Below are 16,250 nucleotides of genomic sequence, written 5' to 3' on the forward strand. Positions count from 1 at the left end.
TTGCTACTAATCTTGATTTTGCAGTAACTGTGCAAAAGCCACAGAGACATAATTTTGATGACACAAGAGGAATTTTTATAGGTTGTGTTGATAGTCAATGAAGAGGTAATATTTCATTGCTGCAGAGTAGCTGTGTTTGCAGTGAATCAAATGTAAATAAACTTTAGGCAAATGCTTGCCAAACATTTGCACTGTTAATTCTGATGCCTTGTATTTTAAGCATGAATAGATTTTCTCTGCACAGGTTCAGGTTTTCACTGACATTGGAGAAAATCATTGAGAGTTTTAAACCAGAGAGAAACAGACAGTGAGTTTCTTTCTTTTCCATTTGTTCATGTGTGTGTGCACAGACATTGAGAAGGACCTCGCACTGTGGGAAGAAGCAAGGCTCTCAAGAAGCCCTGGTGTCCAGCATCCCAGTGTAGTTACCTCTGACCACCAAGGTGCTCTTCAAGCTGCACAGGGCCCAACCCCAAGGCCTCAGGTGCCAACTCCGACAGGGAAGAATGTTCAGCTCCAAGGAAGCAAATCGCCACCGCTGCCCACTAACAGCAGAACACAGGTCTCCAGTGTCACAAACAGCAGTGCACAAACCAAGAGGCCAGCAGCTCCAGGGAGCAGACCTATGACCCCAAATAGCTTGTTGTCACGGCCTCTTACCCCTAGCAACCAAGGAAATAGGGAAGGCATTATTAGCATGCAAAGAAGCAGATCTTTGTCATCCAAGAGCCAAATGGGGAGGACCCTCAGTGCTGCTTCAGGGCTTTCTGTGCAAGTGAGTGGAGATGTTGTTGGAACTGTCACTACTCAGAGAAACAGTTTATCAGAAGTAAGATTTTCGATTTAATGTTTTTGCTATGTTTAATAATGCCAAGACTTGATTGCATTTTATGTTCAAATAACATCAGTATACCTAATGTAACCTACTGTGCTGAAAAGAACTTGAAATAGAATGATCAGAAAATTAGCAAGGAAATACTCCTCAGCTTTGAGAGGTACTCATTAGAGAATGTCAGTATTATTACAGAAATCATACTGAAACACTTGTGTGCCCCAAATTTACCATGAGCTCAGTAGGGCTTTGCCTGTACAATGCGTAGCAGTTTTATTAGCATTACAGTTTCTAACAGGTGCATATCTCTGGAATATTAAAAAAACTTTATCTAATCTTTATGATCCATGATGTTTTTTTCTCCTGCTGCACTGGCAGTGCATGATATTTTCTCGATCTACTTTTTATTTCATATTTTTGGGCAATTTGAATGATTAGTTAGGCATCACTGAAAGGACAGGTTTTTCCCAAGCACCAAACTGAATTGCAAGAGAAAATGTCCAACATTGTTGAATCACTGTCTAATACTATATGCATGGTAACTAGGCTAATTTACAGCATAAAAATTTCCTGTCACATATTATTGGCTTTATAGGACTAGTCTTTGTTTAAAACAAAAGAAAAAGTTAAAGTACCTTGTAAATTCTGAGTAGGATTCTCCTCTGCTAACCTTAGCTGCCTTAAAGATAACTTCAGTGTGTGGGCAGTGAATATAAAAGCACCTGTGAAAGAAAACCCCTGCTGTCTATCTCTATACATGCCTTACAAAGGTGAGTCTTTTCTCAGGATATGCCAGTCCTTCTATACTGACTTGAGAAGGAACTATGTGTCTAGACTGCTGATTTTTTAGTGGTGGAATATGTTGGTTCCCACCATTATTACCAATCTCTTTGTAATCCATTTGTCAAAATCTGGAGACCTTTTCTCCAAGACTAAAAATAATATCATACTTTTAGATTGTCTCTGAGGAGTATCATCTGTTTTAATAATCTGTGTGATGTGACACTTGATACAATGTGTTATCAGTCTCATGACTTCCAAAGGAAATTTCAAATGTTGTTTATGATAGTGTTGCCTAGGGTTGCTTTTAGAAAAAATAGAGATTAAATATTTAGTATAACTCTTCAATTAATTATATTACGTCCATTATTTGTTGTGAAGGAAAGGAAATAAGGCACAGATTATTCTAGAATTTGGGGAAGAAATCTTACTTCAATTTGGTGGTGAAATAAATACTCTTTATTTTGGTGTTTGAATGGCAGTGCGCTAATCCCATCACTTGAGCTGTTTCTTCACTTAGCATTGAATATCCAGATTAAAGACATGAGGACTGAAGGTGACTGCAGTTCTCCTGAAAGTGTCTTTACTGCCAGTTGATATATTTTCAAGCCACATTTCCCATTTAAAAAAAAAAAAGACACTTAATTTTAACAATTTTTTTTTTACCAAAAAAAATCACTTTCTGTTCTTTTTTGAAGTATGGGATGTGTTTGTCTGGTAGAATTTCCTCTCATACCAGAAAATGAGAATTGAAATTAATTTTTAACTAAAATATGTTCAGAAGAAATGAAGGGGTTTATTGTCTCCGACTAAATTCTTCACCCCTCTTTTTCTTCTTTTTTAGGCAGTCTTGTTCTTAAGTGATTCTCAGTCATGTGATGCCAAGTAAAATTATTGTATATGCTTCTGAAACTATGTGTATGTAATGTGTGAGAGATATCCAGTCTGCCCACCACTTTTGATCTTTCCTGTAAAAAGGCAGACGATTAAAAATGCTTTCTTCCAGAGCCTTTCTGTAGTTATGGTAATAATAAGCAAGAGTTCCATTTAATTTGCCGTGTCTTGTTACTTCTGTTTGCTGATAGCTCTCACAGTAAGTGTCCTGTTATACTTTTAATATATGTATATATTTGTCTCAAGAATTTTAGGAAGTGAGCAATATTATTATGCTATTTTCCAGTTAGAATAGCATGTCCAGATTCAGCCAGCAATCCACTGTAAAGCTGATGTTAAACCTCAGCATTTCTATGCAGGATCTTATCCTCTGTTAAAATCCCTTCTAGAAGTGACAAATTCTTTTCTTTCTCTTTGCTCACTGGGTACAATAGTACCTTGGCTGCTAGTGACCCAGCTCAGACCCTATTTATCCTTTCTGACATGCACAAGTGACCTTTGACATAATGGAAACTCAGCTTGGGACTAGCTCTGCTTCCAAAGGGAAAGCTGCTGGTATGACACATTCATACTGAAGACCAGGTTGTGAAGGCCCATGGATATCAGAAAGTAGCTGATGAAGATCTGGCCAATCTGCCACTCCCAGCCTCATTTTTGAGGTGTTATACTAGCAGCTTTCAAGCTGTCTTTTGCCCACTGAAGTTCCTGGTCACTTAGAGAAGTGGATTTAGACAGAACATACCCAGGAAATACGTCTGCTCTGTGACATTTTTGCCGTGTTAGACATTTCCTCCCATTTGTGGCCATATGATTTCACTTTCTTGTGTCACAGCTTGTCTCTGACCATGGAGATATATTTTAAAAAGGCAGAGATGGTTTGGGGTAGGAGAACAAGAGCCCTGCCTGTCTTTGTACTATTACAGATCACAAACATAAAACTCAAGGCTGATACTGTAATTTATTTTGCAACTTTCATTGTAGGTTTTGTATCCTCTTCCTGTATAAAACCAGTAAAATAAAAGAGGGGACATTACCTTTATTCTTATTAGCCTTATGGTCTCAACTGGGAATTTTTACTGGATGTAAATACACTGTGGTTATATTGCCAATCCTATGGAAGATACTATGATAAATTTTTTTGCAAATAACTCTGCTTCCTTACTTTTAGGTATGTTAATGGAATTAATCAGTAGAATGTTGATATATATTTGATGAGAATAAGTCAGTTGAAAAGAATGTGACTACTGGGTGCCAGGAGCATGTTTTACCCTAAGGAGCTTGATATACTTATTTATTTACTTGCTTATTTGTTGGGAATTTTAACATATCTCTCAATGCCTTATGTATGCTTCCTAGATTGTAATGTGTTTCAAAGTAACATAACAAGTCTAAATAGAAAAATATTACTAATAAATACAATTCAAACTTCTTAAGCTTTAGTAAAGTTCATGCTGCAGCATGGGTGGTTCAATCTTGTTATAGCACAAATCTTAAATGATTTGGCAAGTACTCAACATATCAGCTGTTAAGAATGTTTTGGGGTTTTTTAATGCTCAACACTTATAATGATCTGAGATTTTGTGGACAAGTTTCTGCCTCCTGGCACACATAATATTACTAAGTTCTAACAGGTGTGTTTTTTTATCAGCTCTGTTCAGGGCTGAATTGAATTATAGCAAAGAAATGCTACCTAGAGAAATAGTTTTATTATCTCTATAAAGGTAATAAATCATGGTTCCAAATCCTTTGGCAGAGATACTTTTATGCATGTTCCTAATACTTTGGTGTTTTGTATAAATTGGCAAAGGAATGTTGAACCCTGCTTATCTCTTTAGGATGGATTCCATTAAAGTGACACAATTCTGTGATACTTGTCAATAGCTGTTGAGATGAAAATACCACTGACTCCCTTGTTTGCCATATCATTTTCTGAACAGAAGAAATTTTGCAATCATTTCATTTATTCAGATAATTTAAAGTGGTATTCAGCAATCCTTATTAGTCTTATTAGTCTGTCATTGTTGAGAGCAGGAAACTTTGTCTTATTTGAATATAGCCTTGATTAATAAAATTTTTACTTCAATTTACTGGAGTATAGAGCATAACTTGTGATGAGGACTCTCTTTTTGGTCAGATACTCTCATTCTGTTCCACTGCCTGGCTCAGGACTTTGCTCTGTGTTTTTGGAAGATTAAAAAGTGTGTGGATCAGTGTGAGAGTCACTCATCCCTACTGCAAGACTCCTGTTCCTTGAACCAAAACACATTCAGTGTTGTAGTCAGTAACCTTCTCCAGCACAGCACATTGGAAATGGCCATACATGAGTGAGGCCTGGAGCTCCTGCCTGAATTTACTGCTGGCCCATGGCAGCAGTTTGTGAATTTTTAGCACGTTACTGACAGAATTAATAATTTACTCCCAGCGAGCTAGATCTTGATTGAGCAGCCTTCAGTCTCCCAAAACTGATTTAAACAAGCCTGGATTCTGTATTTAAATCAGATAGCCTAAGAATAAAATTTATGTTGCAATACAATTTAACTTTAAATATGTAGATTCTCATTTCAGCTGATATAACACAAAACAGGGTTATTACCCCCCTTTTTTTTTCAAGAACTTATAAAAATCTGGCCAGTGATTTTATGATATCTGGCCAAGGTTAAAGTTTTCTTTTATAGACTAAACTTGCATGTTTGAACTACCTTTGAAAATAAAACTGTGCATTCCAGTCTCATCTCTCCCCACTAATATTTCAAAGGAATGTGTCAAAGTATTTTATATGTCTGTTTGTATACCTATTCACATACATATGCGTGTGTCTGCATGGAAAAATATTCTTATACGCATACATGTATACATTATATTAAAAAGTAGGCAATTTTAAAACATTTTCAAAAGCTATATTCAGCTGCATATGCATTTTTAACCATGTAAAACATTTATATTTTGATTTTTTACATTTAACATGTCAAACATTTGTATTTTGATGTTTTAATGGTATCTTAGAGACAAAAGTTTCCATAACATTTTTTCTTCCTAAGCCTTCTCCCTGTGCAGCAAAACAATAAGTTCTAAATCAGGTTTCAGGTTCTTGTACTTATTAGACTAGAAACAGTGAAAATTTTGACAGATCAAAGCCTCGCTTAAGCAAATTGCACTTGAAATGTCAATGCAGTCCAAAACCAGCAGGGTTAGCTGTAATATCTGCTATTTTGTCTTGTCACTGCATTTCCAGGATGAGTATGTATTTGTCTTGCATATCTGTATTTATAGTGGAGAGACAGTGAAATAAACCCCTTCATTTTGATGTGTTTGTGTTTGATTTTTTTTGTTGTTTTTGTTGTTTCTTTATTTGTCTTTTTGTTTGCTTTTGGTTTTGTTTTGGTTTTTGGGGTTTTTTGTGGATTTTTATTTGTTTGGTTTTTGGGGGGGATTTTGTTTGTTTTGGGTTTGGTTTTTTTGGATTTTTTTTGTTTTACTGAATAGATTAAAAAAATTTCCAAGGAGCCTGCACATCCTCTACATTTTGGTTTTATTTCACAGCAAGTTGTTTATTTGTTTTTAAAGGCTTTCTCCTCTCTAGTTAATTGAGGCTAGTGTTTGCTTCAGTCTTCATTTATACAGAACAATTGTCTGTCATTTTATCTAAAATAGATCTGTTTGTGGCAGGATGAATTCTTACAACAGCTTCAACTTGCTCATCAACCTTGGATATTGCCGAGTGACACAGAAAGTGAAGGAGTGGAAGCTGAGCAAGACAAATGTAAGTATATGTGTAAGGACCAGATAATATGTCAAAACACCTCACCTTTACTTCTATTTTCTGTATCTTCAAATACTGTGGAGATGTCATGCCTGCTCTCAGGAGCTTTTTTCACAAGTACCAATAACTTATTTGTCTGAAGGCTGAACCTTCTAGGATTGATCTGCAGAAGCTTTCCTGTAGTCACTGAACAATGACAAAATGATGACAGAACACGTTTTACTTAAGCTAAGTGAAACAATTTGTCCTGATGTGTTAAAGTAGCTGTTCCAGAAAATAACGTGAACTTGAAATAGATAATCTGTTTCATAAATCTGTATTCACCAGCAAAAAAAAAAAATCAAAGTAAAAAACTGCAGGTCTGAAAAGTAGAGCCTCCCTCCTTAGGTCTGACACTCAATTATCTCTATTTTGCTTACATTCTTTGTAATTCATCTGTACAAATAAAAGTTCTTAATCATACCAGTAATCCTTAATATCCTACACTCTTCGAAGTATTTGTCTAATCATGAAAGTGAGGGTCAGCAGGATCAGAGCCTAAATGGCAGAACAAGTAACAGGCTATAAATTGCAATATTTTCAAATTGTAGCAAATTCTCCCTGCCTACAAGGTACCTGTAAATGATCTTACTGTTTCACATTATCTCTCTTAATTCACAGTAGTTTTGTGATCTGGAAGGGTGAATATGCAAACTGCTTCCTAACATATTTTAGGTGATGTACTTGAAAGAGAACAGGTGATTTAATCAGCATGTTTAGAAAAATCAATACTGGTTTAAACATCAAGTGTTAACATATGAAAAAGATGTTTTCTTTACAGATGGGAACAGTTCTGTAAGGGATTAAGGATTCATAAGAAACATGCCAGATAAACAGATTTTTTTTTAAGTATGTCACTTTAAAGAATTGGTTTTTTACTCATACATCAGTTTCACGAATTCATACATAGCCCAGAGTTTGACTAAAATTTAAATTTACACAGTGGGATCCTAAAGAGCATGTGCAGGTCTTTTTGAACACTAGTAAAATGTTACAATCAGATTCTGTGCATCCATCTGATTTTAGTCCAAGGCTGTAAGTCCAGTTTGACTTGCACCAGAGCCTTTCAGCTGCCTTTGAGCTGAAGCTCACCTTAGGTGGCTCAAGGGAGACTCTGGGACCTGCCTTTTATGTGTATGCAATTTTTCCTCAGTATTTATTTTAATGAATTTGCAGTCCCACAAACATTGGTAGGACTGGCTGTGCACACACAGACTGATGCTAATTATGTGACCAGGGAGACTGATGCTCCAAGACATATCAGATACACACCATGATCTTGTATAGCTGCTGTACTGGAATTGTGTGGGTGTGAGGACTTGTGAGCACCAAAAATCCTTTCCTATAATATTCCAAGAATATTATAGGTCATTGTCATTGCCCAAAAAAAAGAGTGGTGAGTTAAATATTAAAAGCATGTTGTTAAAGTCAATGTCCAAAAGCCTCTTCAACAGTGATAGACTTGAGCAATTGACCATCTCCCTCAGAAGCCTGTTCAGTCATTCACCCTCTCAGTAAAGGAATGCTCCTGATGTCAGTCTGAATCTCTCCTGGCACAGCTTTGAGCCATTACTTTGTGTTCTGTCGCTGAATACCAGGGAGAAGAGATCAGTGCCTCTCTCTCCACATGCCCTCCTCAGGAAGCTGTGAAGTGAAGTCAGTCCTCAGCTTCATTTTCTCCAAACTAGACAAGCCCAAAATCGTTAGCTGCCCCTTACAGGTCATTCCTTCCAGCCCTCTCACCAGCTTTGTTTCCCTTATCTGGACCCACTCAAGGGCCTTCACATCCTTCTTAAATTGTGGTGCCCAGAATTGCACACAGTGCTCCAGGTGAGGCTGCACCAGTGCTCTACACAGTGGGAAAGTCACCAGAGCAACTGGTGATTCTGTATTTGATGCACCCCAGGATGGGGTTTGTCCTGTTGGCTTCCAGGCCATGCTTCTGATTCTTGCTGTGCCTGCTGCCACCCAGCACCTCCAGATCCATTTCTGCAGAGGCTCTCCAGCCACTCCTCTCCAAGTTTATACATTTGCTTGATATTAGCCTATCCCAGCTGCAGAATCTCGTGTTTTGACTTGTTAAACTTCATGCTATTAATCACTGTCCAGTGTTCCAGTCTGTGTAGATCTGTCTGCAAAGCCTCTTGTCCCTCCAAAGAGTCAGCAGCACCTTCCAGTTTGGGATCATCAGCAAATGTTCTAATGGTGGATTCAACTCCTGCCTGCAGGTTGTTGGTAAATGTATTGACCAGAACTGGCCCTAGAATTGATCCCTGGGGAACACTACTGGTGACCAGTGGCCCCATTTGAGCTCTGCCCTTCAGCCAGTTCTTCAACCAGCACAGCCTGCAGCCACTCCTCCCACAGCTGGACAAGTTGTCCTGAAGGATGCTATGGGGGACAGAATCAAAAGCATTACTGAAATCCAGAAAAACTGTGTCCACCAACTTCCCTCCATCCATCCATTCACCCACTGGTGGATGACCTTATCATAGACAGCTATCAAGTTAGTTAAACAGGACTTTCCCTTTGTGAACCCATATTGACCTCAGTGTAGTTAGCTGGTGCACCTTCATATCACTGTTTCTACTACTATAACTAAAGGGATAGAACAGAAATGTTTTATTAAAGTAATACCTCCTGTAACTGAAATCTAATAGTGAAAATTTTTATTAAAAGTAACTAAGGATGGTAACATCCCTTTCTGAGTTTTTGTGCTAGTGACATTGTCAAGAAAGTGCAGAATTGCCACTGCTGACAAAGAGAAGCTGCCAATTCCTGGTTGTAAAGTGGAGCCAGCAAGGGGCTTTGGCACACTTGCTGATGCCACTGCTTGTAGGTAGACCAGCTGGCAAGATTACACATAATTTTTCCCCCCAAAGTAATAAATCTGTGCAGGTATGTTTTGTGTGATTTAGTGTTGAGAAGGCCCAGGAGTCCATAATTTGTGAGTTTGAGCAGAAGAGCTGCAAAATTAATCTTTACAATAGCAACACCTGTTCTTTGACTTAGCCTTTGATAAATTACATGCGGATAATATTTACCACATTCTTTGACTACTTTGAGATAATAGCAGCCAGGTGTAAAGCTAGTTTTTGGTAGTGGGAAAACAATGCAGAAAGAGAAACTGTGTGAGTCACCTTGAGTTCTTTAAAAGTTATATCGTCTGGTTAGAGTTTTAGAAGAAAAAGAATAAAAAAAAATAAGAGGGGAACAGTTTCAAATGTATTCAGATGTAAGAGTTTAGAGAGACTATTTTCAAAGTAAGTGATAACTGAACTGAACTGGGTCACTGGCATCTCAGCATCTCTTGACAAACATCATTTGCAAAACAGATATAACAGCACATATCTCGTCTTATGGAAATAAGATCTTGGTTCTCAGTTCTTGTAAATCAGACTTTACATTCTAAATTCTCCAGGCTCTCTGACAGCATTTTAAAAATGTATCCTTAGCCACAAGTTCCAATGATAACTAGAAGTCAATAATTGTTAAACCTTCATACTAATTATGACAACATTTTAAATCAAATAGCTACTCACATAAAAGAGTTTAAATTATTCTGGCTTAAAAGATTTGTTATGTTAAAGAAGGAAAGAAAAATATTTTTAAGAAGCTTTGTTGATTTTTTTAGCATACCTTTTCCTTTTCCTCTTTGTGCACTTCATTATGTTTGTAGCCATAGGTCAGAGAAAGAGATAGTGTATAATTATTTGCTCTTGTAATGTACATTTTGTTATTAAAAATAGGAATTAAGACATGCATTTTAAGAGCTGTTATAATTTAGAAACAAAATCTCTTCTGCTTGCAAAATGTGTTCTCCTTTGAAACTCTCTACACAATGAGAGATGAAAATTTTCAAGGCAGTATGATCCAATATCAAGGAGCTGTGGTGTTCTTTTAGAGGGACTAAAAATGTCTCTAGACAGAACCTCATGTGTGTTCTTCCTCTGTGATTCTGGAGACAGTTCCCCATTATTATCTTCAGTAGTTGGCTTGTGTGCTGATTCTCTGGGAAGAGTTTTCAGAGAATGCATAGAGATCATTCTTGGAAAAAGGAGGGATCTGGAGAAAATATTTACCACTTGCATAATCCTTCAGTTTGATGAAAGTTCTTTGAGCTGGCAAGAATAGATTTTCCTCTTTATGGGGTACTGATGCACAGAAACAGAAGAACTGCCACCAGAACATTTTTTAAACAGCTTTTATGAAGAAATTCATCCTTTTGGGGGACTGACAAGAGTGTGCTTGAATTTTCCCTTGAGAAAAAGACCTACAAAGATTGAAGATTGGCAATTTCTAAGTATAACTAGCTTCCAAGAATCTTGAAAAGACAAAAGACAGAGTTTTTGGTATAATTTGGCCTGCCATCTGTAGTCTTGGCAAGGATTTGCTGCCCAAAACACTAAGTCTGCTTTCTTGGGTGCCAAACTCAAGAAGTAACCCACACAACAGATTTCTCCAGGTCACACAACCTTGGACATAAAGGGTCCCAACCTCCAGTCAGTCCATCTAGCAAATGGACATGATAGGTGAATGAAGTAGACTCTTGAAAAGCTTGCTACTTGGTTAATCCATATTAAATATACCCACAGAACATTAAGGACTGGAAGGCACCCTTAAGGATCATCTGTGCAAAAACATTCCTTTGTGCTAATCTGCTTAAGGCATGCCAGTTTCTGTAGTTAATGGCACACAAAGTTGTGTGGCTATTATCATTTCATTCCAACTTGCCAAAAGGAGCACTAGATGCTCATTTCTAGCTCAGTTGATCCGGGGCAAGTCTTGAACTCTTGCCCTCTGACCTGTGGGAGGAAATTTAAATGTTTTGCTGCTCTTCATCTGCAAACTTTTTGCTAAGGTTGACTGTGAAAGGTCTACTGCTGATAAATCAAATGTTCATTAGGAATAAGTGGGATTTCTACTCCATTCATTCTTGCACTGGTCTTGAAGCTCTGCAGTCAAAGACACTCTGCTGATGACTTCAACAGTTGTTGAAGAAAACCTTCATTTTCCCATTTGCACGTCTGCCTAGGAAAAAACCCAAAAGAATGAAAGGTCATTTATTCTTTTGGGTTTTTTGTAAACTGAGAAATTCAGACTGTGTTCTAGTAAAATTCCAATCCATACAGTATTTGTCCATGGGTAAAGTTCCTTGCACTGAGTAAATTCACATGCCAAAACAGTTAATTTATCCTAATTGTGCAAATAAGTGTTCCTAAGATTTGGAAGATTGCTTGGCCAGAGTTAACAATAAGGAGGAATCTACTGCTGGAATGTGCTTTTGCTGTGAAAGTTTGCTTTTGCTAGGGCCAGGTGCTTCTCAGTATGAGTAAGAATGACAGAATCGGGGTTGGAGGAGCAACTGTTGATTGCAAACTTTATGACATCTACACAAACACATTCCATTTCTGTCACTGAAATTCAGCTGTTTGTATTTGAGCTCTGCTCTGATAGAGCATTGGAAACATCTCTTTCAGTGGGTTTGAGTTTAGGACAAGGCAAGATGTGGTTTCTCTAGAGAGTAAGGTGCTGATGAGGCATCACTCAAACGTTAGTCAATTATATGTCTGGTTAGTAAGAACATAATTGTTGTAGTTGGCAGTTTTTCTCAGTGAATAATAAATTCACTATAAATACACACTTTTTTTTTCTTTTTTTTTTTGTCTCACAAGTGAATCTGTCCCAAAAGTGAACTTTTAGGAGACTTTTATCCCAATTCATGAATCTTCTGGAGATATTGATGTCTTTCTTTCATTTAATATTTCAAGAATAGTAATACAAACTGCAGTAAAAAATTCATATCTCTCCCTTCCATGTAATCTCTGCAAAGTGTGTCATAAAGCTTTTGTCTGCTCGGGATATGAGTTATTTACTAAATTTCTCCAGTATGCACTTATGGTTATTAAAGAAAATATGTTGTCTCTCATTCTGCCTGCCATTGGCTTGGCTACATATTTGGTTTGAGACAGTTCTATGTCCTCTTCAGAAATAGGACACCAGAAAGGGGATTGTGCTCCTTTAAACAGAATTGCTCCAGGCCTATTGGATGGTCTTGGCTGGATCTCTTGTGACACTCGTGGCTGAAGCTGCATCACTTCATATAACTGCTTTTTGAGTCTGAAAGTAGATGAGAATAATTTTCTAGCATGGTAACCTGCCCACGTGGATTTAATTATTTATTGATGGTGAAACAAAAGTAGAGATTGACATTATTTCTACTAGAAGTCAGATGACTTTTGGACAGTGACTGGTGAGTTCAAATGCAGCTAGGGAAAGTTGAAGTTAGACTCAAGTTTCCTATTTTTGAATGGATGTGCTTAAATCCAAAGCTGCTGTAATCTTCTTATTTTATTAAGTCTTTAACACACATTGCTTTATTTATATGACTAATATTTGGTTTCACTTTGGAAAAGTTCACATTGGACTAAATATTTAGTATGAGAAGGGAATTTTCCATTGCGGGGAGTAAAAAAAAAATTTCAAAACCTGTTTTAGTGCAGAAAGCTCTTTTCAGTAAAGCTTCCAAACCTACAGATATCTTTTTCTACAGCTTGCCTTATTATGCTAAACTTGGATTCCCAACGACATTTAATGTAATAAAAAATGACACTGTAATTTAAAAAATGGCCTAGAGAATTATCAGGACACACATTAGGTAAATTGAAAGCTGGCTCAATGAGGAATCAAAAACTTGAGTTTCTAATGGGAAGATGTAGATGAATGGGGCTCATTAGGGTCTGATAGGTTTGGATAATGGGTGGGAAGGACAAGTTGAAGTTATTAAATGATATGAATCCCCTGATATAATGGCCAGATTCCAGTAAAATGCACTTTATTATAACCAGATGAAGTATATTTAAACCAAATGAAATATATCTGGCACCAGAGAAACATATCTGTCTCTGCTGCAGAATAATGAGGCTTTGTCCTGGAAAGCAGTGACCTAATGGATTTAGGATGGTCATAGAAGATCATCTCAGTGTGAGCTCTCAGCATAATGCTGTCACAAAGAAGGGTAGACCATTTCTTGAATGCTTTAGAAGTTAAGTAGCAAAGTAATTATTCCACATAATATCAGTAAAAAAACCTGTGGGTTAGGTGTCTTTCCATTAAAACAGATTGGGATTGCTGAGTGGATTTCAGAAGATGATTAAAAATGACCAGCATTTGGCAAACCCTGTTAGGAATTTGCCTCACTCACACAAAGGCATTCAACCAGAGACTTCAGAGATAACATGATATCTGTAGATAGATGTTTAAGTAAAAAAGATTCATCAAACTGTGACAAAGGAAATTGAATGCTCTGTCCTAGCAACCAGGAGCTTCAAGTGTTAGAAGCAAAAAATAAGGGACACAATGAACTCAAAGCCATTAACATGTGGTTAACTTCTTAAATTAACTTCTCCAGATAAGACGAGTCCCTGGGTCTTCTGTGGGTAACAGTCACAAGAAGAATCTGCAAATGAAACAGGCTCACACATATTTGCTTTTCTTTATCCCACCATAAGACAAGTCCATTACTTATAGATCAAACTGTGATAGAGCTTTGAATATCTGCTAAAAGAAGCACCTCCAAGGAAAACAGCTGAACATTAGGTATAAATGACAAAAAGCCCCCAACCATATAAAGGTAATCAAGGATAAGAACTGTTGCTACCGTTTCCTAGGCTTTTTGTCTTGTGTTTTGTTTGTTTGGTTAATTTGTTTTTGTTGTTGCAGAGGTTTTCATGGTATGTGCCTTGCTTTGTTGGTTATCAATACAGAATCACATACAAAGTCCAGGCTTATCATCTGACAAAATGAAAATTATTCCAATTGTATTAAATTAATTAGCTGGAGAAAATGGAAAGAATTTGTTCCTGCCAAGTTTCTTAAATCTCCCAGAAAAGGCTCGCATATTTAATGTTCAAAAGGAGTGAAACTGCTGTGCCTGATTTCCTTCAGTATTTAAAAAAGGCAAGGTGGAGGCTTCTCAGGTAACACACAGACCTTTATGCATTCACCAGTACAATTAAATGAGGTTGTGGTGTTTATTTCCGGTTCATAACCACGATTCTCTCACTGGATCTGTGTAATAGGTTCAGTTACAGCATTATATTTTATACAAACAACAGAGAGGGCAGGTTGTGTTCCAGTCAGCAACATTTGCAAAACAGTCCATTGCATTATGCATCTGTAAAATATTTTTTAAAGCTAAATTTCCATTTGCTTTGGGGAAGGTTTTCAACCTGAACACAAGCAGAAATTAAAACATCGCTATCTCAGCTTATCTGATTCATCACAGGTGCATATTATGTTCAATGTTTTTTGAAACACAGGCTACTTTTTGCAATCTATTACTCCTATTGAAAAAGAAGTAGCAGAAAAAAACCCTCAAAAGCACAGAATAATTGGAACAAATAGTATAACTAAGGACAGTGTTGTTTGCTTCTGAATATTTAGAAACAGAAAAAAAAATTGATATTCACTAACATACTGATCCACATTGCTTATTTAACTGTGAATTCAGCATAATAAAAAACTCTTACAAAATAAAAACACGGTGAAGGATTAATTTTCCCTTTTCTCCTATTTTTACATACATTACATTTGAGCCCTAATTTCTGTGTTTTTCTGTTTGATTTCACAGGTTTGTGAAATCAGTGGAATTATTGAAGAACAATTTAATAAAAAACAAAAATATGGTGATCAAAACTACACCTGAAAATTTGCTTTAGTTTATACATTAAAAAATTAAATAAAGTTATTTTTCTAGTATCAGCAGCACATGAGTGAAACTGCTCTCATATGAGGATGCTGTAATGCACTGAATGAGACTATTTACTGTGGTACAGTGGCCTTAGGAAAGAAGGGTAATTGTCACCTTTTAGTATAAATTTACTACAGTATTTTTTTTAGTTTATAACCCTGTTGTTTTGGATTGACATTTGATAAGCTAAATTCTGCCTGACCAAAACAAACTTTGCCTAAAGATTGTATGTATTTTAACTTGTCTAAGGTTTTCTACTCCTTATATTTTTGTAATCTTTGCTCCTTTTTAGATTAATAAACATTAAAATATTTGCTGCATCTGCCCATGTGTATGTCCCATTCAGGTCTCACAGAGAGCTAGCTGTTCACTCATAGTCACCTGCAGAGAGAGGTCAGACAGGGGAATGAGTGAAAGAGTGTGTGTGGGTAGCAGAAACAGGTGCTGCTTGTGCTGCATAGCTTTGTATTGAATTTATCTACTTTGATCTTTAAAACAAATAAAGACTCTGTTAAAAAGGGGGACACAATAAGGAGTGGTGCATGCATGCAAAAATAAAGCACCTAAAAGGAATTTCATATATTATGATAAAGTGTTAGTTACCCATATGAATTACTGAGACAAACTTGCTGTTTAAAATATTCTATCTGGTGTGTGCTGTGTGCTTGGAACTTTAGAAGATGTGTTAGCACAGACATCAAATGAAGGGATGTGGCAGTTGCATTTACTGATTTCATTTACCTGTTAATTCTGTCAAGTGTGTTCTCAGTTTCCTTTGTCTTCAATTATGTATGCTCGGGTCCTGTATCTTTGACAGAATGATATAATGAAATTGCTTGCAACTATTAAAAAATACAGTATTACAAAGCATCTATTTGTTCAAGAAATAAAAATGAGTTGTCTGTCATAAGTGTTTCATAGTGTGAACTTTTTTCTGCTGTCTCACAAATGCAGAGTGCTAAATACACAGAAACTCTATTGTCTGTGTTAGTCATGAGCAAGTTAAATGGAAGTTAACATTGTGGTGAACAAGTATTTGCTATATGTGTCATCATAGTGCACAGTTCCTATATGTAAAATGTTTGGCATACTGAAACCCCCTGGGGTAGTCCCTTTAAGTTCATTTCAGGAAGGTGCTTTGTTAATTTGTCATCAGTAAAGAAAATCTGTAATGCTATGTGCATTTGCAATAT

The 16,250-nt window shown here is 36.7% G+C and overlaps 1 protein-coding gene across 4 annotated transcripts in view; it reads left to right on the forward strand.

Moving 5' to 3' along the window:
* The window catches only part of C1H8orf34 (chromosome 1 C8orf34 homolog), a 150,624-nt gene extending 134,657 nt beyond the window's left edge, over positions 1-15,967 (forward strand). The window contains exons 12-14 of one of the 4 annotated variants that reach the window (XM_066563775.1): positions 351-829; positions 6,158-6,266; positions 14,938-15,967. In XM_066563775.1, coding sequence (XP_066419872.1) covers positions 351-829; positions 6,158-6,266; positions 14,938-14,945 — 596 coding nt within the window. In that variant the 3' untranslated portion in view covers positions 14,946-15,967. Of the gene's footprint in view, positions 1-350; positions 830-1,507; positions 5,811-6,157; positions 6,267-14,937 lie in introns of those variants that run through there. The other 3 variants (XM_066563776.1, XM_066563782.1, XM_066563792.1) reach the window with 3 other exon arrangements.
* Positions 15,968-16,250: the final 283 nt, after the last annotated feature.

The sequence above is a fragment of the Molothrus aeneus genome, chromosome 1 (genome assembly GCF_037042795.1).
Source record: "Molothrus aeneus isolate 106 chromosome 1, BPBGC_Maene_1.0, whole genome shotgun sequence".
Lineage (NCBI taxonomy): Eukaryota > Metazoa > Chordata > Aves > Passeriformes > Icteridae > Molothrus > Molothrus aeneus.